Source organism: Gallus gallus, chromosome 1 (genome assembly GCF_016699485.2).
Source record: "Gallus gallus isolate bGalGal1 chromosome 1, bGalGal1.mat.broiler.GRCg7b, whole genome shotgun sequence".
Taxonomy (NCBI): domain Eukaryota; kingdom Metazoa; phylum Chordata; class Aves; order Galliformes; family Phasianidae; genus Gallus; species Gallus gallus.
In genome coordinates, this window is record NC_052532.1 from 126,662,078 (window position 1) to 126,689,584 (window position 27,507).

General features: G+C 34.5%; 1 protein-coding gene across 1 annotated transcript in view; it reads left to right on the forward strand.

The window, feature by feature from the left end:
• Nucleotides 1–17,100, forward strand: part of PUDP (pseudouridine 5'-phosphatase) — a 61,940-nt gene extending 44,840 nt beyond the window's left edge. Inside the window, exon 4 of the mRNA XM_416851.8 lies at nt 14,204–17,100. Coding sequence (XP_416851.3) covers nt 14,204–14,380 — 177 coding nt within the window. The 3' untranslated portion in view covers nt 14,381–17,100. The remainder of the gene's footprint in view (nt 1–14,203) is intronic.
• Nucleotides 17,101–27,507: the final 10,407 nt, after the last annotated feature.

Genomic DNA, 27,507 nt, shown 5'->3' on the forward strand with positions numbered 1-27,507 from the left:
CTTGAAAACTTCCAGGGGTGAAGCTGATACATTTTCACCAGACAATGTTTTCCAGTGCTTATTCTATGGTCTTTTTTTTTTTTTTTTTTTTTTTCATTTTATCTAGTCACAACCTGTCCTATATCAATTAATGTCCTCATAGAATGAATATGATTCATTCAGTGCATCCTGGTAAATTGCCTATCTTCATCTTCTTGGTAATGTCCTCAGAGAGACTGGGCAGTTGCATTAGGTCCTCTGTTCCCCTGAGCTGAACAAGCCCAGCTCTCCCTCATCATTTTCTCACAGGGCAAGTGCTACATTCGCAAGCCATCTTGACAGCCCTCTGCTGGACTTTCTGAAGTTTATAATCGTCCTTCTGCTTGCTTTTTCTTTCCTAATTTTTATGACTGACAAACTTTTCAAATATAATTCTTGCATATTTGAGGATTTCAATAGTAAATTGTAATAGTATTTCATAGCAATATCTAACTAATTTAAATTATGAGCCAAATAACCTTCCACCGTGATTTAGATTCCCTTGGAGTTCTTTCTTTTCTATGTTTAAAGATTTGGAGAGCATACAGAAACCTGAAACTTCTTTTAACTTTTGTTTACGGTTAGGGTGTTTCATAGCACTCCCTATGCTAAATACACGAAGTAAATGGAGAGCTGAGGCCCTACTTCCTGTTCTCCACCCATCAGTATTGTCTAAATGGAGGGGTCTTCTACATAATATGGGCAGAGGCCATCCTCCTCTAAGAACTGTGGTAGTTAGGTATTCATTTTAAATGCCTTTAATTTCTATACCTCTGTTTGTTTTGTTTGATAAAAGTTATTGACACCATTTTTTTTTTCTTTCATTAATTTTGGAGGCAGTCACTGTGGAACTCTTTTGATTTCAAAGTTCACACTTTTTGAATATCTTAACATATATAGGTTTCTGAATGCTTTTTTCTTTGTTTCTGTTTCATTTAGAATTTCTTTACCTAACATTTTTTTTCCTTCTTGCTTCAAAGAGAAGGAAAGGGACCGATTGCTTATGGAGAATCTGGATTTTCTGTTTACAGAGAAATGAATGTTCTGAAATGAACTACAATTGAGTACATTGTAAAATTGCTTTCATTTGACAGTTTAATAAATCTCAATTGAAGGTCTGAATGATTGGAGACATTAAAAACTTGTGCTGCCTGACAAAAACAAACCAACCACTTTTCTATTTCTTACATAGACAGTAAACAGGGTTCTCTCATTTTATTTGCAAATGCCTCTATTCATGAGTTCCATTTCGTACAAATGAAAATTACCTTAATTTGCAAGAATTTGTGGTGTTTTTGTGCACCATTTCTCATGGTGAAGACAGTGAAGTACCAGACCTGTTGACACATAAGCTTCTTGCCAGTATCAGTAGGCTTGTGAATATTATTATGAATATTAGAGAACTTATATCTGGGGAAGACCTTGGTAAAATGTATTGTATACTGTCCTGGTGGATATCATCTTAAGGGTTTGTTTCAATCGTGACTAAGTATTGTGGAAAAAGGCTTTTCTCCCCTTCCATTCCTGAAATACAATTGATATTTTGACAACATATGATGTAAGCTATATTAATTCATACAGTTTTATGTCTGTATATAGTCATATACACAGATACACATTTTAAACTATATGCTGCGTATGCAAGTGCATATAATAATTGTTTTAAATTATGCACCCTGATAGAAGCAAGGCTGCCACAGCCTTGTACAAAAACAGTACTTACAAACAGTATTGAGACTAACCATGTATTTTTAATAGTCAAGCAAATATGTGTACTTCTACGATACACATATATGCCTGCCTCCCCCCACAGAACAGCATAAATACCCATGTGACGCCTGTCCTTTATGTATTCCCACAGCCCTCTCAGCCTTTTCTCGTGGGGGAGAAGTTCCAGGCAACTAATCATCCTTGTAGCTGGCCACTGTACTTTCCCTAGAAGGTCCCTGTCTTTCTTGAACTGAAGAGCCCAGAACTGGACCCAGCAGTCTCAATGTGGCCACACCAGGGTGGAGTAGAGGGGGAGGATCAGCTTCCTAGACCTGCTGGCCCTGCTCTATTTAATGAACCCCAGGAGACCATTGGCCTTCTTGACCACAAGGGCACACTGTTGGCTCATAGGGAACCGGTTGTCCACCAGGAACCCCAGGTCCTTCTCCACAGAGGTCCTCTCCAGCGTGTCATCCCCTAACCTGTACTGATGCATGCAATTTTTCCTCCCCAGGTACAAGACTCTACACTTGCTCTTGTTAAACCTCAACAGGTTTCTCTATCTGTTATGAATAACAGATGTCCACATACTCAGAAATAACAAGAGCTTGCTTATCTGGTCAAGCCCCTTTGTTCAAGCTGATAAGAGTAAGACTGAAAAACCTTTGAAAAATGTGTAGTTTCTTCTAAATAACGTCTCCATTTACACGGAAAAGACAACAGATACAAAGAGCATAATAGTTCACTTTGAGAGAGCAAATTCTCTGCTACAAAACAATAGCTTTCAACATTGTCACCAGCAATGAACAAGAGTCTGTAGGCTGTGCTTGTAAAAAATCCAGACCTGCAGAAATGACCCACTGTTACTGTTATTACTGAAACACCCCCTCCACTGCCTCACTATGCTAACAACCACTGCTTAGTCTCCGTAAACATTCAGCAAGTGTCAATGAACATCATTTGATGCCATTTTTTCTGCACGGAGGAATTCGATGACACACATTTGCTTCCTACGTGCTACCACAACAGACACCATTTTGTCAGACTGCCCTTCTCCTGCCATCTGTCACACAGCAAGAAAATGTAACAGAATATTGGTGGGAAGGTTTAACCTTTACCTCCATACCATCAACATCTGCCTCTGACATCTTGGACTAACAATAAAATAAGAGGCATGACTTTCAGAATAACCCTCAAACAAAACCAGATGTGTTTAGCCACACCTTCAAGACCTGAAAACACAGAACATATATCCCAGGACAATCTTTACGTATGGTGGAAAAGAAATTTCCATTCTTGGTCTTCAGATATATTTACTCTCTAATTTATAATTCTTCTGTATTCAGTACTGAATCTTACCTATTTCTCACTAGACATAGTTGAAATCAACATGCAAAGTTTTGAAATATCGTAGAGAGAAAATACTACCACTTGTCTTTCACTTCTTTACCTGATAGCCTGTCCCCATTTTTTTTTTTTTTTTTTTTGGTAGTCACAGCACTTTTTACCTGGTCACCAGAACATATCTTTCAATAGATTGTATGGCAGTGATACTTCGTCACCTTGACATACCTGCTGAAGTCTAGTTTCCCCAGGGAATCTTATATACTGACTGGAAGCAGAAACTTCCAAGTTATGAGTAAAATGCTGCTCATACCACTCAGCTTCCTGTCAATTTATCCAGAAGAATTTGCAGCAATATCTGTGGCAGTGGCTATTTCAGAACTGATCATGTTGCTGTAATAAGAGGTGGCTTCTTTCAGTTCATGTGTAGTGATGGTTAGAAAAATGTAAAATCACTGTTTGTGATATATTACGGTAGTTTTGCTAACATATAAATAGGCATGATTTGTTTTTTAAAAGCAAAGAGGAGGTTGTGAAGGGTGTGGCCTGATATTAAGCAGAAAGTACTCAGCTTTCTTAGCTTTTCTTCCCCAAAAATGTTTAAGTACCTAACCCTAAACTCTCGTGCAGTTGATTATTTGAACGTAGACTTCAAGCTTTAGTGGAGAAGGCAATTTAATTTTGATTTAACTGTGAAGAAATGCAAAGCGTTTATATTAGTATTACGGTGATTGAGAGATTTTCTAATGGAACTTTTCTTTTTCCTCATCATAAGTTCTCTAATGGCCGCTTAACAATATGTTTTTACTGTGTCTTTTGCACATTTGTCACTCAAACCCTTAAATTTAAAAGTTCCATTACAGTGCCATCTGTCTCTACACCAGTGAGTATGGCTGTACATTTTTGAACAGGAAAGAAAATCAAGTTGATTCTATCCTCTCAAAAATAAGTAATCATAATAGCTGGTGGATACCAAGCTGATCATGAACCAGTAATGTATTTTCATGGGAAGAAGACTGGTGGTACACTGGGCTGCATAAGGAGGAGTGCTGCCAGCAGGATGGGGGAGATGATGCTTCCCCTCAGCACTGGTGAGACCACACCTGGAGTCCTCTGTCCTGTTCTGGGCTCTCAGTATGAGAGACATAGACATCCTGGAGGAAGTATAACAAAACGCTACAAAATGACTGAAGGAGCTGTAGCATTTCTCTTCTGTTATTCATAACAGATAGAGAAACCTGATGAGGTTTAACAAGAGCAAGTGTAGAGTCTTGTACCTGGGGAGGAAAAATTGCATGCATCAGTACAGGTTAGGGGATGACACGCTGGAGAGGACCTCTGTGGAGAAGGACCTGGGGTTCCTGGTGGACAACCGGTTCCCCATGAGCCAACAGTGTGCCCTTGTGGTCAAGAAGGCCAATGGTCTCCTGGGGTTCATTAAATAGAGCAGGGCCAGCAGGTCTAGGAAGCTGATCCTCCCCCTCTACTCCACCCTGGTGTGGCCACATTGAGACTGCTGGGTCCAGTTCTGGGCTCTTCAGTTCAAGAAAGACAGTGATCTCCTAGAAGGAGTCCAGCAGAGGGCCACAAAGGTGATTAAAGGCCTGGAGCATCTCTGATATGAGAAAAGGCTGAGTAAACAGAGTCTGTTCAGCCTGGGAAAAAGAAGACTAATTGGGGATCTGATAAATGTATATCTAAGATAGATGGGAGGCAACTGGATGAGGCCAGGCTCTTCTTGGTGGTGTGTAGTGGTAGGTCCAGGAGTAATGGCCTAAAACTGGAACATAGGAAGTTCTTTACAGTAAGGGTGATGGATCACTAGAATAGGTTACCCAAAGAGGTTGTGTATTCTCCTTCTCTGAAGATATTTAAAATCCATCTGGACACCTACCTGTGCAACCTATTGTAGGGTGCCTGCTTTAGCAGAGGGGTTGGACTCCATGATCTCTTGACATCCCTTCCAACCCCTGCAATTCTGTGATTCTGTGGTAACATGGAGGCATAATAACATAGCAACCAGCTTTACACTAACAGTTTCAGCAGTTACAGTCAAATGGATTGAAAGAAATCAACTCTCATGTCTCTTCCAAAGACTCACTCAAACTGATGAATTTCAACAAATGCAGGATGTTTCAGAATGACCGATCCATTAAGTAACTAATAACTCTTACTTTTAATATGAAATCATTATTGTGTTGGATGAGCAAGTGGTTTGCACTGAAACATGTTTTGAGGACTTTGCTCATGAGAGGTCAATTTACAGGCAGATAGGTGGGAGATTAAAATAAAAAGGAAGGAACATCTCTACCTATCGTTGGCAACAAACCATTATTTTGGCATAGCTTTTGAAAGTACTTTCCTGCAAGAGGTTAGAATTCTGATTAGGAAACAATAATTTTTTCACCTTTGATTTTGTCTTAAATATGTATATGGAATTTAATTTTTAATGATAGACATATATTTAACTGAAGGTTAATTAATTTAATTAATTATTTTTTTTAATTAACTGAAGGTTAATTATATTTTACTTTGCACAGAGGTAACAAACTATTTTTGTGATAAACAATTACTATTACTACTATTACAAGTTCATATTTTAGTGGAAACAGTAATTTGAAAAGCAGTAAGTTCAAAAGAAAACGTAAAGTAATTCTGTTTTAGCAAATGTTCTTCCAAATGACCCAGAGTCAAACCATTATGCTAATATGTTTCAAATTATGAAGTTTATGAAGGATTTTTTTTTTCCTTTGAAATTTGCAAAATCCATTTTACAAAACAAGATTTTAAGATTCAGGTCAGGTGCTTGCTGGAATTCAACAAATTCAGAATCTGTACGTTTTTCAACTTGTTTTGCTTTTGTGCTTTGTTGTCCATCTTTGTCATAAAATACATGTATATTCAGAACAGACAATAGCCATTTTAAAGACAAGTAGTTATTTCCCAAAGTTGAAATGTGTAGATAATTTTTTTATTATTATTATTTTTATTTTTTTTTAGTGTTTGGTTAGGTTATTTGAAGTTCCTAGTTAATGGCTTCATGCTTGGAGCTTTATGCTGTGAAACTTAAATATTCTCTAAAAGATAACCTTAAGCTCTTTGAAGTTTGAAAGAAAACTTTTTTTTTTTTTTCTAGAAAACTTATTATGAAGAATTAAAATGTAACACAGATATGTCTCATGAACTCACTCTAAGACTAGTGTCACTGTGTAGCATACAGGCTAATGCAAAGGTCATTCTGAGATAGATAAATAAATAAATCCATTTTCTATGACTTTTATTTCACTTCTACTGAAAGCCTCTTTCACTATAGTATGGGGGAAATAGAGGGACAGGTTGCCTGAAAGTGTGTGTACTCTCCGTCTTCGGAGATACTCAAAACCCAACCAGTCAAGGCCCTGAGCAGCCGGCCTTAACTGGACACTCTTTGAGAAAGAGCTGTGACTAAATGGCCTCTAGAGATCCCTTCAAATGTAAATTATTTTGACTTTACACTCAAGATGTAACTATATGCGTGTGTTCTGTGTTACCTGTCAAGAAAGTCAGTGATTTTAGTAAATGTGCTTCTGTGTGGAAGGAAAGGCAGCACAAATTAACTAGGTCATTGCACAGAATTCCTTTTTCAGTCTACTTCTACTACTTCTAGAGATAAGTGACATTAAAAAAGCAAAACAAAACAAAATAAAACAAAACAAAAAAATAAAAATAAAAATAACAAAAAAGCAAAAAAACATGTTATGCAGTTTGCATAGCTTCAGTAGAGAGCATCCTAAGTATTTGCCTTGTGTTCTCCATTAAGGAACAGTACTCTTCTATTGCTAATCCAAGCCACAGTTGATTGAGTTAGAATTCTGCTGTGGGGATAATTGGGTACTGTTTCAGAAATGCCTAGGAATTTCTTGAGGCCTGTAACACAAGTTACCATACAAAGTTCTCAGTGCGCTGTCCTCTAAACACACAATCCTCTATAAAAAGAATGCTCCATCCATCCGGAATTATCAGAATAACCCCGCATGTAAATGTCACCTTCTCCTTGCTTCACAGAGCCGCTGTGTCTGGATCTGACTGTCACTCACACAGGCACTTTCTTTCACTTCATTGAGTCTTGAAAACAAACAAGAAATTTGAAATTTCTCCTTGTTCTTCCTCTTCCCCATTCAGACTGTTTTAATCTTTCCAGCCCACCTTAAGATAACTTCTGATGGACTGGTTTGTGAGACAGTAGCTGCTAGCATGTGCTTAAATGTAGAGTAGCATTTTTGCTGGATAAGCAGAGTAATCTAATAATGTGCAGTTGTAACATTCTGGTGTGATGTTGGTTGTATTTAAGTTCTGCCAATGACTTTTTATTTTTTAACTAGTAAATTTGCTAGTAAAAAAACTTGATTCTTGTACTGACTTGCCCAGTATAATACTAGCAAGTTAATAAAAGTCTGAATTAAATAGCCAATTCACATGTAAATTCTGAATAATTCTTGATATGAATCATACAGAATGGTGACTTGTAGTTGGTATTTCTGATATGCTGATGCTTAATTTGATTATAACTTTTCAGCTTTTTTGTTCACTTGTTATATTATTTAAAAATACCTTGGCTTGCTTCTGAGTAGTTTCTTAATAGAACGAACTGGGAGCAGGGAGAGGAGGTGGGTAGAGGGGGGGAAGAATTGTGAGCTGTGTGACTTTTTTAAGCAGTATATTTAATATTACTCTTTTAACCCTGGCACACATCCTTTAAATAAAATGAAGTGTAATTCATTGTTTCTACTGGGATTTCCCACTGTTTTCCAGAAACAGATTAAGTCCAAAGATTATGAAACATTAATCAAGTTATTTATTTTTATTGTTGTTTTTGTTATTAAATGTTCTGAGTTAACAAAGTCATAGACAAAAATTGCAAATACTGTAGCTGCTTAAAATGCATTTATTCAATATTGTTTAAGTAAGTCTGCTGGTAAATGAGTTACAGAGAAATACAATTTTTGCACTTGTTTCTAGATACTCTTTTTTATGCCAAAGAGTCAGAAAGAAGGAATCACAAGTTACGTAAATAATAGCCTAGTAGCTCTGCTGTGACACAATAGTGAAGTTGTTGGTGTTTCCTCTCTTTTTTTAATAAGGGATGTAGATGAGTCTACATTGTATTCTGAATTATATGATAGTTCTTGAAAATTCCTAGATCACTCATATTAGAAGCATTTGGTCTGGAGTGGTGAAATTGTTTTGAAAACCTGAAAAAAAAAAAAAAAAAAAGAGTTAGCAAAATAAAAGTTGTTGAATAAACAAAAACCAGTTACAATACTATTATCTTTCAGACTAATAATTTCTTAGATGCTATTTAGATGTTAATACAATCACAGTATATTAACTAGGTTGTTTTGGTTTGGTTTTTGTTAGTTTTTATTATTGTTGTTGTTGTTGTTAAGTAAGTAAAAATTTTGGAATTCAACAGGACAAATTATCTGTCGAAATGTAAGGCCTGATCGCCCTCTAGTTAACAGAGATAAACAACATACTTCTGAAAGCAATGTGAGCTAGTTGTACTTGATCAATTTCATTTGGAGGCCTGTTTTGAGATTATTTTATACCCACTGAGGTCAATAGAGCATTTGTTTTTAAAACTGTATGATAGAATTTTAATTACGCTTTAAATGTTTATGGAAGACTACATTGTGCATGTGTACATAAATTAATGTTTCCAGAGTGTAAATTTTAAAAATAGTTTATTATGTTTTTGTCCTATTGATTTGATTGTGAAGGAGAAAAATCAATGATGACAAGCAGTGAATTTATGGAAGCACCATATATAATCCATTAGAAGCTTGAAACATAATAATTAACATTCTGATAAAAATGTTTCTGGTCATTTGGAGACAGAATATAAAACAATCTTCTAGTATTCATTCTCACTAAGCACAGAAAAAGACTGATCTTGTTCAGAAGCTGAAGAATGAACGTTGGGATAACCTCTCAAAGGTCTAACTAGCCCTTTTTAAATCTATCTACTCCCTCAGAACTCTACTGCTTTCCCTTTTTGATTCGATTTAGCAGGAAGGCAGAACAAAATAGATTATTAGTCTTTAATTTTAAAAACTTTTGTACACAGAATGTGTTTTTTAGTCAAGCGTACAATTTTTCCCTAAACATGATTTTTTTTTTTCCTACATGGTTGGAGAGTCATTCTGTCAGTAGTTCCTTAGAAGACAAGGCTATGTTAATTTTGTTCTAAAACTCAGTAGGATGGAAGGGTTTTTATGTCTATTTTACCCAGTGAAAAACTTAACCACAGTGGTATCAGTTTGAACAGACCAAAAGACAATATAACAGTGACAATAGATTAAATGAAAACTAAAGTCTAATATTTTATTATTAATTCCATAGTAGCTGTTCTCTATGTTGCATATAAGAAAACAATATAATAATAACAAAAGAAAATGTTTAAGAAAGGGGAGAAATTAACACACGGTTCCTACTCTTGTCATTCTTTTTTCAAAGGAAATGCAGTATTTGTAACTCATACCTGTACAGCCTTGACTCAAAGACAAAGTACTAAATAATATTTCTAAGTCCCAGTGTCTGCAAATGATTTCAGTGAGTTGAAAGGCTCACATCAGACCAGAACCAGCAAAAGGAAGTTTCTTTTAATGGGATATGAAATAGTCTTGTGCTCTATTTACCAATTTTTAAGAAGTTGAAAAAAATATTTTCATTTTTTCTTTGCAAAACAATATATGGTAGTGCTTATTTTGCAAACAAGTTGCTTCCTATCCCTGGAGGCATTCAAAGCCAAGCTGGATGTGGCTCTGGGCAGCCTGGTCTAGTGGTTGGCGACCCACCATGTGACAGGGGCATTGAAACTGGATGATCATTGTGGTCCTTTTCAACCCAGGCCATTCTATGATTCTATGATTCTATGCGCGTAGGTTATGTCATCTTTAGTCTCAACTGTTGTTCTGCTTTAGAACTGGTAAAATAATGTCCTATGTGATCAAAGTTATGTGTTCAATAAGTACTTCCTGTGCATATTATACACACAAGCTTTTAAAATTCTTTATTTAAAAACTGATATTAATCTCCTGTCCTTCAAAACTTTTTGGTTATCACTTTTTGGTATTAACACGGATGGCTATCTCTGTAATTTATATAATTGTTCCATCCAGACATTTGCGGTATATTGGTTAGAGAGGGCCTGCTGTAGATACCATGGGCCTAACTAGTGGCTTGTTCTTTCTGTTCTTAAATTTCATGTAGGAAGATGAGGTAATGATGTGTTGTGGTGATATTATTTCTTTCTTTGGTAAAGTGATTATTTTTTATTTTATGTTAGATCCACAGAGTGAAATATATATAAATCAATGTGCTTTACTACTATAATTTTTTAAGCATCTAGTTCATTCCAAAGTGAAAATTATCCTATATTAGTGTGACCTTTTGAGAGATCATATAGCACTAGTGTTTATCAGTGACACAAGTTATAGAAATAATGCAGAAAAGGAGCCAGAAGCTCGGCTGAAGTCTGTATAAATCTCAGCTGTCTCTCTTGGTTGGAGTGATGCTGATGTTGCAATATTTATGCAAAATAGGGAAGAACTTGGCTGCTTCCATATCTCTAAATTTAGTATGTGGGTGGGCCAGGACAGTGAGCAGTTTATAACATTGCTGCGCAGCAAACTTAATAAATCCACTTTGTATGTGATGTCTGTAAACCTTTCATCATATATTAAAAATGTTGCTGTGCTGTTGACAATAAGTGTCAGTAGGAAGAAAGACCGGAGGAAGACCTAGTACACTTACTTTGTTTCCTGAAATGTCAAAAGCACTATAATTATGGGTCACTTGTGTGATTTCTTTGGTAATTAAGAGTTTTAATTGCATTTAGTTCTAGGGAATTAGTTAAGCTGTTCATTATGCATATTTCCTTTCATAATCATCATCACTTCTCATACACTAAGTTTAGTTACATCATGGAAGTCAATTAAGTCTTTTAAGACAGCAGTGAAGTACATTTCTTTGTATGAGCTGGATTAGAAAAAGTCTCTGAAAAGCATTGATAACGCTGTTTTGTGCAGCATTTAGGCTTTGTCTTCAAAAGGGAAAGCCTGTGTGGCTTCATTTACTGTTTCAGGATGCATAGAGTTCTTAGGGTAACAAACTATCTGTTGTTAGGAAAACCTATAGGCATAGGTGTGCTTCAGTTCAAATTGCAGGTGTTTCAGATTTGCATACTTGTTGATCAGTACAAATACTGATCAACAATTGAAAATATCATATTGTTCAATCTGGAATAAGAAAAGAAGGCATTTAGAGACTGTAAAAATGAAATCTGCACAGGAGAGATTGGTTTAGTTCTGTTGGCTCACTGAAAGTCACTGAAGTTTGCTTTATGAAATATACGGTAGAAAACATTTTACTTTTTCTTGCGTCTGCAAGAAAAATATTCATGGGCAAGGATGGATATTTTAAAAAGAAAAGAAGGTGTAAAGAAAGGGTTCACTCACTCCCTCTGTCTGTTCTGATCTCTGATACAAATCATAGAAATGGGATACAATTACATAGTTACATTATATTACATTACATCTATTTAATATGTCTTGCAAAAATGTTTTCTTTGATCATAATAAAGTTTTTACAGGTTATGACTTGGTACTCTGCAAGTAGAGCCAGAACAGATAAAGTCTGTACATCCTCAATCTTTCTTAATCAGTGTTTTAAGGAACCTAAAAGCAAAAAGATGCTGTTGTATGTTCTCTTCCAGTGCATCAAATCTGAATTCAGACAAAAGTTAAACTAAGTTTAGCTATTCATTACTCTCACCCAGTATTATTTGGTACAATCTATTATATTGTGAAGAAAAGGATAAGAAGACTCATGCAGTGTAGGACAGCATTGGCTACATTGGTAAAGACCGTAAAGAAGAGTCTAATGCATGAGAGAGAAGTTAGTAATGAGTCATAGTTTCAGTGGCTGGAGGTTGTGGAGAGCACTGTACTTTTATCCCAGCATCAGTATTGAATTACTGAAATGACTTGTGGCAAGTTTTGATGTTAACAGTAGTAACACTACTAATAACTTAGCTAATAAATACAGTCTGAATTACAAAACTGTTAGAAAGCATTGGTCAGCATAAGTCTCAAATACTGGATACTTGAATCCATGCTTTGGATTGTTTATGACCAAAAATTCAAATTTAAGACTGCATGACATCAGGAAGAGTTACTTTATTTCGTGCTAGAATGAACTTCAGAAGCATAATGTTTTATCACATATAAAAGTTCGAACCAGGCGATCAACTTGACTATGTATGAATTGTTCACAGTCCAGTTGAAATGTGTGCGTCTTTAAATTGTTTTGTATGTGTTTTAAATGGTGCTTAAATGTCATTTGGCTTATTCCATGCCTTTTGTTATGGTCCTCAGCTGATACTACCTCAAAACTCACACTGCATGCTTAGTGTTGTCTCTCTTACAGCTTTTGCTGAAAGAAAAAAAAATATTTTCAGTGTTACTGGTTACTGACCAATTTTTTTTTTTTTTTTAAAGAAAGTTCACTCTGCCATTATAGCACTCTGAAATATGCAAACATATTTCAATTTAATTTGATTAGTTCAACTCTTCAGTACTGCATTTCATGTCTAGAAAATCTTTGTGATTTGCTGAAATGTACTCTACCCATATAATATGGAAAAATGAAAAGTTCAGTGAAATGGTACACTGGCCAATTGCAAAAGCTCCAGTGTTATTCAGATACATGCATAAAAATTGAGAGGACACACTTTTCAGCACTTTAGTTACTCCTATATGTTAATATCTTTGAGATCGATAAAAATATTGCAGTGGTAGGAAGTATGAAAAAGTATTATCTATCAAAATCTAATTTTATATCAGATGCTGAAGTAGCTTTCTAAATTTTACTTAGGCAAACCAAACACTACTGAAGGTGAGATTGTATGTTTGGTAGTCATATTTATTTTTAATAAATATTAATTTATTATGTAGTTGACTGAGCTCATGATCGTTTCTTTAAATCATACATGAATATTTTTTTCCAATAATATGTGTAATTTGAAACTCTGAGAACGTACCTTTGGTTGTTTTCTTCAAAGTTTTTCCAGACTTTGTTTGTTTGTTATATATGTATATGGATAATGCATGCTATATAAAGAGGTTGGATGTTTCACCTCTCTTATTTGGTAAGTTTAATTTACAACATTTCAATTTAACAATTGCTATAGTAATCAAACCAAATAGTGAGAAGTACCTTTAAGCTAGGACTTTAAAAATACTAGATTTTAAGTGCTTGCTTTTTTCAGAAAAGTCTATTTCTAATCCAATAATCAAAAGCTACAGTAATTTATCCAGATTAGTTTAAATGCCAAAACACAGAATGCATTTTTTTTTAAGCATAGCCATTCAATTTTCAAAATACTGTATTTCTTATTCAGTATTGTACTGTTAAACTACAAAATTCGCACAAATAATATATTAATTATTTTTAACAACTTTGATGTCATGTTGTCAATAATTTCACTAGTCAATTATTTTGACTGTTTTAAGGTATGTAACTTTAACCTGACTGAACTGTATTCTCTGAGAGTAGCAATCCAATATAATTGCTGATTTTCTTGTCACCATTGTTTTGAAAGAAATAAAACAAGGCCATTTATTCAGCAGTACTCTTCTGACAAATAATTTCTAACTCTCCACTCACTCAAGAGTCCTAATATTGACCTAAGTACTTTAGTCTTTCCACCTCAGTGTACATTAAGAAATGCAACATCTGTAAGTACAAGTTGTAATGTTGGTCTTAGTTTAATTGCGTGCTTACAAAGGTATGTAAGCACATGCTTAACTTTACATTAAGCCTCTGCTTAAACCTATTGCTATAAAGGAAATTTCTTAGGAGCATCTGGATAACCATTTGTTAGGATTTGAACATGTGTGTTGATACTTTTTTGAACTGAAATTAATTTAAAGTTTGTTACCTTGCAGATGTTTCAATTTGGATGTTTAGCCATGTTCTAATAAGAGATGATATAAACCTCTTTTATTCAGTATCATTCTCTCTCTATTAATTGAATATTAAAAGTTTGTAATAACTTTTGCTTCTTTCTCCTTACCTCCTTGTTTCTCAGTGTCTTGTGTTTGAAGATTCACCACTTGGAGTCAAAGGAGCACTGGCAGCGGGAATGCAAGTGGTTATGATTCCAGATGAAAATTTAAGTCCTAATCTTAAAAAGGAGGCAACTCTGCTGCTGAATTCCATGGAGGACTTTAAACCAGAGCTTTTTGGTTTACCAGCATATGATTAATGCCTAATATCTGTGTACACAAGCTTGACTGGAGTTCAGGAGACTGAAATTAAATCTTGTTAAAGTTTTACAATTGTTTTGCTTTGTCTCTCTTTCTTAAATCTAGAGCACAGAAATCCTGTTAACATTGTGTCTTCCACAGTGGTATGACTTTTGAAAACTGACTGAAATATTACATATTTTCTCTCATTATGTATGTGAAGTTAAAACAGTGTTTCATCTTATGAAGTGATCCAGCTTTGTTCTCTGTACATCATAATGTTTTCTGGGAATATTATGAAACTATTTAGACAATTTTAATTACATTAGAAACTTCTTGTACTGTTTCCATTTGAATGACTTACTGTTTAGCCTTTAACCAGAAATCTGTTCTGGATTGGCTTTCATCACATTACATTGTTTTTGATACAGCATCACTATAAACACGTCATTCACCATTTCCTCATCCTTTGCTTGCCCGTCTATTACGCTTTGTATCCTCATAATTTTATTTACTATGTTTTTGTTACATTTCCTGCGTGGTTTTTTTGTTGTTGTTTCTTTCTTTCTTTTTTTTTTTTTTTTTTGTTTGTGTTTGTTTGTTTGTTTGTTTTTTGTTATTCCTGGGGGTTTGATGTGGTGACTTGCAGAGGTCCATTACAATCTTCATTCTGTCACTGACCTTTGGGTCATGCCTGCTATAGAGATATACAAGTTTTTATCTTTCTGTTTAATCAAACTACTTTTCATCTTCCTCCTTATATTCTTCCTGTTTTCCATGTTGCCATGTAGTCTTCCCTTCCATTTGTATGAAATGAATCCATTCTATCTTTCTGTTTTAATTTTGATAAAATTATGGTTTTAGCTCTTACATGTACAAGTAGCTTTCTCTAGGCCATCTCAACTTTTTTGTTCTTTTTTTTTTTTTTTTTTGTGTCATGTTTCTGGAGACATTTTTAAGATCTATTTTTAAATTGTAGAAATTGTCATTTTGATTTCAATATTAAAATTTATTTTTCTGGCAAACATAATTTCTACAAAATGATTATTTTGTCATCTTTCCTTATTAATTCTATCTGTTTCTGGTATCTTGGCAAGACAAGAGTAAGGACCTCTTTAGAAAATGCTATACATACAAACAAGTTTTAATGGAATCCAAAAAATATATATATACTGTGGTGGAAGCAATGCATTTTCTTTAATAAAGAAATCTGTAGTGGATGAGTTTATAACTTTTATAAAATTAAACAATTAAAAAGAAAAAGAATCTAATTGATTTATTCAAGGTAAGGTATTCAAAAATTCTGGTAAAATACTCGTTTCTGTAAAATTAACGAGTATTATGTGAACTCTTTTGTGGGTTTTTTTTTGTTTTGTTTATTTGGTTGTTTGTTTAATATCATCTATTTATCTATTCTTACAGTTCTTTTTCTAGACATTTTCTCAATTACTGCTTTAGGTAGGAAGTTTTTTGGTGAGAACAAAAATAAAAGAATCAGAGATGCTCCAGTGCTTTGTATTCAAATGGAGTTTCCTCATGGTTTTTTGTTTGTTTGTTTGTTTGTTCGTTTTTTGTTTTTTGTTTCTTTTTCCCTTCAAGATATATTTAAATTAAAACAGAATTACGTTTACAACTTCTACGTAGACCGATACAGTTTTGTGCTGTTGCAGTCTTTTCATGCCTCTAAGAATTAAGAAATCTGTCAATAAATTGCCAATCAGCCAATAAAATATGATCTGAATGGAACTAGAGATCTTTAGAACATACAGTATAATATTTTGCAGTTTAATGCTTTTAATTGAAGGATCTGGAAGCATTTTTTTCAGGGAAATATAGCTTTTTTGTGTACTGCATAATTTCTTTAAGACCATTGTTATTTGCACAGTGACAATAAACCATTCCCTCCAAAATGAATTCAATTTCTGGGCTTCTCAGCCAAGATAATAGAAATATAGCCATAAAATTCCTTCATTATCTTCTTTTATGCAACACAAAGTGTTAATGTTGAGCAGTAATTCTGAACATTCAAGTGTAAAATAGATGTCTGTTGGGGTCCTCTTTTTTCATAATTACTGAATTCCAACAGGGAAGTTACTACATAGAACAAACAATAATAAGCTGCAATTAGTACACTAATAGTTTTCATAGTTTGGCATTTATTTAATTTAACTGGAGAGATTTAGAAAAAAATAAATCTGACGCGCACTTGATTTACAGTTTACTTTGAATGAACTGCCATCAAAATCTTGCATTTTTTTAAAGATGTTAAGATTAATAATTGGTATCAGAATTATTTCATCATGATCACTGTGAAATCCATGAACCTGAGCTATGTCTGATAACATATTCCTTTTAGTAAAACTCTATTCTATGTACCTTACTGCTTGCTGCTGACCAACTTCTCACTCCTCTGCTGAATCCATTGACAGTTATTAAAGTTTCTGTGTTGCCATTAGTTTTTCTCCTGACTAAAAGAAAAATCAAAAGTGTACATAAAATTCTTTTTTTTTTTCAGGCCTAGTAAAAGCAAAAATCTTGTCACTTCCATCATATGATAGGTAGATATTCGTGGCAGCCATAGATGACTGTAGTCTGCCTAATGAACCATCTACCAAATATCAACATATGTTTGTATATATTTCTTTATCCATTTTTGGTTGGGTTTGTGGCTCTGTAGCTCAATCATCTCAACAACATCTGTTCAGGAAAAAAATAATAAAGAAAAAAGATTAAAAAGTTGGATGCTTTCCCTTCCTTCCATCTGCTGCTTTCCAGATGAAGTCCTGTTTTGACTGAGCTAAAAAAATTTGTACCAGATCCTGGCTACAGATCATGAGGACATGTGAGCAATCAGGACATTTGAATGCTCCATCTGTGTTTGTATGAAGAGGACTGTTAAAAACTAATCCAAAAAAAAAGAAAAAAAAAACCACAAAAGCAAAAATCTGTCCTCCTCAGCAAGCAGACTTCAATTCCAACAAATTCAAACAAAAAAGTACATACTTATTTCTTTTTCATTAAGTATTTTTTTTTCATTAAGAAGATAGGCCTCAGCTTGATTTTAAAGATACATTTATTTTTATTTTGTTTAATATTGAACATGTGCTACTGCCATATCCTGAGAAGTCCACCCTCCAAGAAATAAAGGCAAAACTCCATGGTCAATTTTTTGCCATTGGATAACTACAGCATGCTGGAGCTAAGTTTAACCAATAAAGTAAATATTTTATTAAAAAAAAAAAAAAAAAGCAAATGTCCATAATCTGTGAAATGTTATACTAGAACTTAAATTCCTTTCTGCATCATAACTGAAGTAAGTTTTGCATTCTACTGAAACTGGAACTCTGTTGGGGTTCATCCTGATCCTGATCCATCAGGACATCAACCTGATTTCCAGGTTGCAAAGTCCTAAATAGGACTTTCATTGAATATATTCAGGTAAAAATTAATTGCATTGGAACAACAATAATTTCAGAATGCAATCTGACTTCTGGTAAGGTTGGCATTTGCGTTCTGCAAATAAACATTAGAAAAAGCTGAAACGTTCATTCCTCACTTGGACTAGATATCTTTCTAAATAATACTGTAGTTAAAGCACAGTAATCTTAAACCAGCAGCAAATTAATGTCTAATATATTCAAAAAAAAAATTGTCTTCAGCAGAAGCCAAACTAGATTAAAAAAAAAAAGTGCAAGAAGCATTGTTTTAAGAAGAAAATATTTTCCACTGTGTTAAAATGTACCTATATCTTTAACAAAATGAAACTTGAGATTTTCTTCAAGTGTTGGTTGTTCATATAGAAACTTAAAAAAATAAAAATAAAAATCCACAATTCTAAGTGCCATATGACAAAACAAACAAACAAATAAACAAATAAACAAAAAAACTTGCTTCTAATTTTCCCCTTTGTAGCTACTCTGAACTTCCAGTGTTTTGAATTTGAGAAAATAGAACATATCTTTGCTGTTAGTGGGAAGAAATAGAAAGACTGGAATGGGGTTAAAGTAACTCTTAGTACATTCTTTCCCAAGGGAAACTTGACTGTCAACAGTGGATTATGCTAACTTTCCCTTTGTCTAATGCTTCACAGGTTGTGGGTTTAATCACCTTTAAAGTGAAGAATGGAAGGAGAAAGCAGATTTGAACTAAAGTATGTGCCATAAGTTCTGAGTGCTTAAGACCTTACCTCAGCAGTAGAGTTCACTGATTGTGCTGGAGGCTCTATCCAGGTATTTGGTGTCATAAAAAATTGACTTCAGAATGCAGTGTAGCAAAGTATTCTGAGAAAAGCTGTTAGTCTCTTCTGTTCTTCAGTCTTTCAAGTCATGGGCTCTAGATCATCATATTAAAATGTTAGCTGTTGTCTCATTCTCACGTGGTTAAAACAAGCCTTAGCAAGAAGAAAGCATTTCAATTCTCATCCCTCTCTTTACAGCCTTTTCCTTAGAATATCTGCAGTGTGAAACTGGAACATGAAGCAGAATACTAAGATGATCATTGTAAACATTACTAAGTCAAAAATAAATAAATAAATAAATAAAAACAATAGTAGAGAGGCCATTATTTCATGGGGGGGAAAAAAAGCATTAGAAGAAAGAAACTAGAGACAAAAAAGGAAGTCCTTTTGTACACCATCTAGAACTCCAATTAAGTGAAGGAAAAGGAAACAAGAATCTTTCATTAGTCCCTAGGACTCAGTGATTTTTAAGGTCTTTTCCAACCTGAGTGATTCTATGATTCTATGATTAATTGTGGAGGGAAAATCTAAAAATTAAAAGAAGTAAAAACATATTAAAACTATTAAATGAGGCAATGAGTTTTACAAAGATAAGAGGCAACCTTCTATAGTGTGTTTCTTAGAACAAAGAAAGAAGAACAATTGGAATCCAGAATCAGTGAAAATATATAACCTTTGTTGAGCATCAGAGCACAGGTAAATACAAAAAAAAAAAAAAAAAAAAAGATCATTAAAGGCCTTAGTTCCGATGCTGGTAGAGTGTGATAAATAGTTTCAGTTTTGACTTTGAAATTTTGAAATTTTGAACTGGTCAAACAACTATGAAATGGAAGAGTATGTAATCATATTTAAAGGGAGTTTATAAATGTGAGGGAAGTAAACTTTTTACATGGGTAAATAGTGATACAACAAGGAGGAATGGTTTTAAACTAAAGGAGGGGAAATTTAGATTGGATGCCAGGGGGAAGTTTTTCACTGAGACAGTGGTGAGGCGCTGGAACAGGCTGCCCAGAGAGGCTGTGAATGCCCCATCTCTGGGGGTGCTTAAGTTCAGGTTGGATGGGGCTCTGGACAGTCTGACCTAGTACTTGATCTAGCAGTTGGCAACACTGCCTGTGGAAGGGTGGCTGGAACTTGGTGATCCGTGGGATCCCTTGCAACCCAAGCTTTTCTATGATTCTGTGATTCTATGATTCTGTGGTTTGGTGTTTCTATGATTCTATTATTCTATGATTTTATGATCAGCCTGAAGACATCTGAAGGAAACTACTTCATACCATTGTTCTCTGTCACATTTACCTCCAATCCCTTATTGAGGGAATGAAATCATCATTTCTTCAAAGTCAACAATATTCCTATTGTAACTAGAGCAATTTTCTCATAGAAAGGAATGTTTGAAGAGTTTTTAACTGTCATTCTTCTATAATATTGCAGTCAAGTAAAAAAAAAAGTTTTCATTTAATTCTTATTTCACAAAGAACGGCAACACCATACAGCCTGCAACTGCTCCTCATTTAGAAAATGGCAGAAGTTGGAGTACAGACGCTTAATTATGTAACTATAGATTTGGAAAAGTAGTTCCCACTGTATCTTCTTGATGTCTTGCTAGTAATTTAATTAGTTGCTACTATGTACGTAACTGATGAGTGGACAATGTGTCATCAAAATAGAGATTCTTCCTCCATTCTATGAAATTCTTTTAGGAAGTGGAAGTTAGTAGAAGTTGATGTAGATCTATGACTGATAGAAAAATACACTCAGCTTGTGCTCCTCATACATAGATGCAACTTCTTTTGGAAAGTATGTAAATATGGTAGTTCCAGAGAAAAGTTCTATTTCTAAATATTTTTTCCAAAGGCGTGGTAGAAATGCACACAAACAAGAGGAAGACTATACACATGGATTCACCATTTTGTGTCTCTTTTTGTTCCAGGAGGAAGACCATGACAAAAAGGGGAAGAATTCTTCAGCTGTTAATGAAAGTATTGCTTTGGCATAACAAACATTTTTGGTATTTCAGATGCACAGATTCTATTATCTATTATCTTTAAAGGTAAGCAAAATACATGAAATGCATTTCAGCTTCACTTGCAAAAAAATATTTTTATACATTGCTGGAAACACAAACAAGCATCTCTGTGACATGTCTGTAAAAAGCTAAATCTTATTCTCAGTGATTGCCCACCCGCAGCTTCCCATACTCTTTAGTTAGTCGGTTTGAACACTCAGCATCTCAAACACTAGACCATGGTAAAAATACTTAAGAGCAGCATAGTGGAAAAATAAAATAAATAAGAATTCCAATGTTTCATCTTTTCAGAGTGTTGAAATGTGTCTTGTGAAATGTATCTTTGCTGTGGCAGAGTAATTTCAGCAAAACGTGCTTTTATCACATAGGCATATTTTAAACATTTAACTTTCTACAGAGTATCCACAGAGATGGGGATTTCATAAACCAGTTTTAAGTAGGAAGAGAATAGTTCTCATTGCCATAACAGAAAAGGGGAAGGAATGGGATAAACTAGATGAGGGAAACATAATGTTAACCTTTGCTAAAATACTGTCTTGAATTAAAAACTGTAAACACTGTACAAATGGTATTGAAACACTGTATGACTATGTCTTCACTGCTTGGATATGATCCAAAAATGCTCTTTTTTACCTGAAAAATAGAAAAGCTGATTAAATCAAAATGGATTGCCTGGTGGCTTATGACTGAAGTCTTGTAAACTTATTGATTATGGTCCTCAACATTGTTCTTATTGATGGCTGCATCTGAAACGTTGTTAAGCCCATGGTATTCACTTTCATCAGACCAAAAACATTACAAAAGTGACTGTATTTTTCAGTGCAGTATGAGACAGCAGAATATGGTAGATTTTTTTCCCTCCCTGAATCAAATCTTACTCTAATGGAATTTATTAATCACATAATCTCATATTCTATTTAATAATGATTTAACTGCATTTTTACGGCACAATATATAACTAAAATTTGTAGTTGAAAGTGATCTCATTTGTCTGGAATCTACTAAAAGCACTGCATGCCTATCTAGTCAAATTGCTTTCAATATCTTGTGAGTATGCTTGAAGAGAGAGAGTTTGTGAAACTGTGTATGGGGCATAGATCATTTCAACTCCGATTTTCTAGTAAAGACTCAACTGCATTAGCAACGGCATGAAAACTCTTCTAAGAAGACCCTTTTTACATCTTCCTGAAAATTGCTGGTGCACAGCTGTCATTTGTGCACTTCTTAAAACCATTGCTGTACCTGATAGGAAATTAATACTCCTTGCAAACTCAGCAGAGAGTGCTTTATCTCTAGGGATGTTCATACCTGTGTGAAATCTTGCTGAAGAAAATAGGCAAATCTACTAGCTCTGCAAGTCAAACAACACTTGCTTTCTTCAGCAAAGTCCTTATGGCACAGGTCCATGTCTTGTTCCCTCCGGCTTTGATAGGATCCTGTTAATTGAAATCATAAGAAACTGCAGGTTAATATTTGTATATTAATATGCCAATCTTATAAAGCTGTTCATTACTACCTTTGTCTATTATGACACATCTGAAAGAAAGCAATAATCTCTCTGAATAATATATCTGTTCTATCAGTTGGGATACCAGCACTTGTCCCACTTCTTCTAGTAACAGCCTTCATCACTTGAAAGTCTAAGATGACTGCTTTTCACCAACACATTTCAAAATGATGGACTTCTGCTGAATTCATCCAGAATATTGAATATACTGCCAGAGAGGGAAGATGTTTTTGTGTGAAGTCAAGATGCAAGGAAACTCCTTTTTCGGTCACTGCAGCTACATGTTCACAGAATTACAGAATGTTTAGGTTGGAACAGACCTTTGAGTCAGCCATCCACAAAGTAAAGAGCTTCCTGATGTCTGATCCTTACCTGTTGCTAAATACAACCTTCTGGAGACTGATGCAGAACTGTTTCTCATTGTTAATTATCCATTAAAGTGAGCTTGATTGTGTAACTCCTGTGTATACATAGCCTAAACAAAACATCTTTAAGTACTATGGGACAAAGCCTTTAGCTGATGAGACCCTAGTTACCTGAACATTTCAAAGTCTGTGAAGACTGTACTTACTCATGAGGAATGTAGAGGTGAGGGAGGAACTATGCCTGCCTATGCCATCAGTTAAACAGCAGCACTGATACCAGTTCTTACAGAAAGAAGTCTTGCAAAATGGAAGGTGGTAGTGGTTTTCTAATGTCACCTGTGAATCCTTGAGATACTACAGAAAGAAAATACACTGATTGAGGTTTTCTTTAATTTTGTTTTGTATTTATGTAGGGAACAAAGATGACAGGGAAAAAAAGGAAAAGAAGAAAAGAAAATAAAAAATTCAGATCCAGAGATCAAATAAGAAAGAGGAAGAGGAAGAGAGAGAAGAGAGGGAGGAAAGGAAGTAAAGAAAGGATGGAAACCAAATCCACCATGCCCACTAAGTTAGCTCCAAGCTCTCTCAATCAAGTGTATCATCAATTTGGACATGAAAGACCTTTATCACTATGAGATGTATTTGGCAGTACCTATTCCAAGCTGAAACTCCCTGGGCTTTGAAAATACAGGATGTTTCTCAAATGACATTTACTTAAATTACTAACCTTCTCCAGGAAATGGAAGTAAGACCTTATCACCATTAATTCTGCTATAAACAGAGAGGTTGCTTGAAGGACTGAACGTTTACTATAAGCACCCCACTGAGAGGTTTGCATTCCCTTTTCCAGTGATACAGAGCCAGAGGTAGACTACGGAGTCTGATTGTTTAGCAAATAATAATGTATCATGTAACAGTTTTATTCTCAGGACAAGATAACTGCATTGATATTTATCACACTTCTATTAACTTTTACAGCTACCTACATCACTATACTTCTATGGCAGTGTCAGTATACAATTCAGTTATTCTGTAGATAATCTAGACATTCACGATATCAGCTGTGAATTGCTATCGTGACCACACCAAATGCTAAACAGAGTGTATCATTGAGTGATTTATATTCTGAGCTTCTGAGATATCCACTCACAAAGGTGATTAGGACCATTCACGTGGGACTATAATTGTTATTTGTTCCAATTTGTCTGTATATTTTTTTACAACTGCCTGCATTCTTAGTTAAATAACATGGAAAACTTCCTTCCATTAACCCATCTGCAGTTAATTCCCTAATGTTAGCCTTACTGGTTCTAATTAAGTTGTCTTTTTTTATGTATTAACAATTTTTGTTTGTTTGCTTTATTTTTAATGAAAGCTAAGTAGCTGCAGAACAAAGTAGTCACACTCTGTGCTCTAGTAAAATATACTGTCTGAGACATGCTGTTTTCAAGCCCCAGTAAGTGAAAATTAGAGACTTCACAAACCTCTGACTCCAGGAGGGTTGGGTTATATCGAAAAACTGACACTGCCAGCAGTAATTTTTTTATACGCTTAAATGTCCAGTCCACTTTGTGCTATGGCACTATGTAAATTTCATCAATACTTAAATAACATAAAGTAACATGTACTACATAACTGTTTGTACAAGTTTAGACAAAATATAATAAGAGTACTACAGACTTTAGCGGTTTTTGACAATTCAAGATACCATCTTTCTGCCTGGATCAGTGGTAGCGATAAGACTAAATGGGTGACACATGCATTTGTTGTTTGAGTCTGATGGCTAGAATGAAAGGAAAATCTCTCTCATGAGATGTACAGGTAATTGCAGATCATAAAATCCTCTGTTAAATGGGCCATACATTTATATACAGGCAGTTGCCTTTTAGCTCATCTTCCTCTCTCCCACTACCCTATTCTTCCCTCCCCTCTGCCACATGCACTCATCCTTTTTAACATGTACTAGACTTTAAATGCAGAAATTATATATATATATTATATATATATATATATGTTAGGAACAGAAAATATATATATATGTTATATATATATATATACATAAAATATATATATTTTCTGTTCCTAACACTAGATCAATACTTTTGACGTGATGGAACACTATTGTTCTTATGGATCCTTCTTTGAAGACAAGAAGTTTTCAATATATATGTAACTCTCATACTTGTGGTTAAATCCCATCTTTGCTTCTGGGTTCCACAACTAAAGTATCTTTCCTGATGCAGTCAAGTATAATTCCTGCTACAGCAGTTTTCCGTTCTGTTAGATTTACATCAGAAATATTAAGATAAATTCTCTCTTCAAAGGTGTGAATGTTGAATAAATATCCTACTTGCCTTGAAAAATAAATAAAAAAATATAATCATGTTTAAAATATTATTCTTGCTGATTATTTTTCAGTATTTGAGGTTTATACTTATATAAAAAGTAAAAAAATATTGCTAATAATTTTATTCATTCAGTGAGCAAAATATCCAAATAAATATTTGACAAAATTTTAAACAATCTTCAAAATTTAAGATTCAAAGAATTCCAGGAAACTACATTCATTTGCGCTTATGCATTAAACAGAAAACTTCCCTGTGAAATTAGATTCTGATGTAAAATGTATCCAGGGGAAGAAAAAAAAAAAAAAAGTCATTTCAAGTGTGAAAAGGGAAAAAATGTATTCTGCTAATTCAATGAAAAACAAATTATTATTCAAAAGGTAACATTTTTCACCGTATTAAGGAGTCCCTGGGGAAACTCTACCTAGATTTTTTTTTGCAAAATGTCTCATCCTCAGATTTCTCACCACAACAAGCTGTCCTTAGTAGAACACATATCAATTATGATGTTGAAGATTAAAACTAATGTGCGGGTCACTTAATACGTGTAGTCAAGGTAAATAACTAGAACATCATGTCCTAGAAGAGCTTCTACATCATAAAACAACTGACATTAGTTGTGCTCTCCTAAGGGAAAGGAAAGAAAATGTAACAACAAAAATGGGCAAAATGTGCATATAATTCATGATTGCTCCTTCAGCATAGTGGCCAGATGACAATTGAGATACTGCTGAATCCTCTCTGGTATCAATAGTCACCTTCAGTGCTCAGAGCTCTTTGAACCAGAAAAACAGAACTGTCTGAGCATCCAAAATTTTTGAAGTAGAAATTGTCACTCTTACAGAATTAAACCTGCTTCAGAAATCCAAAGCATAGCCACAAACTCTTTATAATAGTTCACTAATGTTAGAATGTTTTTTTGTTTGTTTGTTTGTTTGTTTTTCCATTTGTACTTGCAGTTTTCTGTAAGCTTATTTCAAGATCATTTAACAAATGATAGCAAACAAAACAAAACAAAATGCTCCTAAATATAAAATACACATAAATTCCAGGCTGTCCCATTCTGTTTTTTCCCCTTTCTCCCTATCCCTTTTTTATCACTTCAAATATGGAGTTTAATCACTTGGGATTACTATGTGTGCTTCTTCTGATGAACAGAATTACAAGCTGGCATCTTAGATTAATAAAAATATTACTTCACCAATGTACAGTCTGGAAATTGGAATCAATACAGTCAAGATATCTTTCTACACTGTGGATAGGTGTAATTTTTACTTAGCCTTAAGATGGCTGGAGAAGTTAAAGTGTCTATTGTGTGGATTTTGTTTAGTCGATTAGGTCCTTTTCTGATTTTGTTCCAGTGTACATTTGAACAACCACAATGTAAAAGTAGAGAAATAATAAACTGAGCTGCATGCAATTACAGCCATTCAGCTACTTGGTGAAATTTATGTTTCAGTGCCTTTCTCTGCTAAGTGTTGGCAGTGGGCTACGGTGACAGTAGACTTTGAGGAGGCCTTCTGGGAACCTTGCCATCCGTGCCCATCATGGTGAAAATATTTCAGCACACTTTTCAACATCATGGACTCTAAGCTTCCAGGGCAGCAAATCAATGAGGAAAATACTTGGCTGATGGTATGTTTGGGTTGTGGCTTTTTTTGTGTGTGTTTGAACACAGAATAAAATAAATTATAATGAATTCACAATAATAGTCATTTAACAAATTTAAAACTTTTGCTGTTACAGCATTTCTGTTCTCTTTTGCAAAACAGCCAGATAATACAGTCTCATCATAGTTGATGATAACAAAATTTCCATTACAGAAGTTACTTTGAAGGATGTTAAGCTTTCTCCTCTTGCTTGGATGTACCATCAGCATGTTTATGTAATCTGTATCAAAGACATACAAAAATGTCAGAGGATTTCTCTACGCTCTCAAGGTTGTACTGAAGCATGGAGGACATTCAGGAAACATCTGGAAGAAAGATGAATGTAATATCAATATTAAAAAAAACAACAATTAATAGAATAAACAATTTATTTGTGAGCCTGTCATCTTAAAATCAGCCTGGGAAAAACATTAATATTTAAAAAAAGATAAAAATTTAATTAATGAAAATCAGCACAGGTTTCTGCAAAACAGATCTTCTCTTGGCTTATTAAAGTACTGTAATACTCTTTGCTTTCTGTCACTGACTTGATATGGTACAGTATCCTGGTAAATAACCTAAAAGAATAAAATGCGCATTGTACGTAAAGTCTATTAAAATAATGCCTCAGCGTAATTACAAGCAGAATTCCTCATTAAGTGGCTATGGATTTTAATTCACAGGGATCAAGTTTTGGCTTTAATCTGCTTAACACACTTGTGAATGTCTTGGGGAAGAAATAATTACTGATACACTTTTCAAGTGGTACACAAATTGCTGAAGGAGGGAAAGGGCATGTGGGAGCAGATGAATGAAGGTGCCTGGATATTGGTACGGAAAAAACCTCCACAGGCTACTGTCTAGGCCCCTCAGCAAAGCATTTATAAATGTAGTCCATTCCCATAGGATGGAGAACTTTTTCCTGGTAATCCATGGCTCTAGAAATGATAGGGATCACACTGGATGGGTCTGTGGGAAGAGTTCCCAGTGGAGCAGTAGGCATATCTGATAAGAA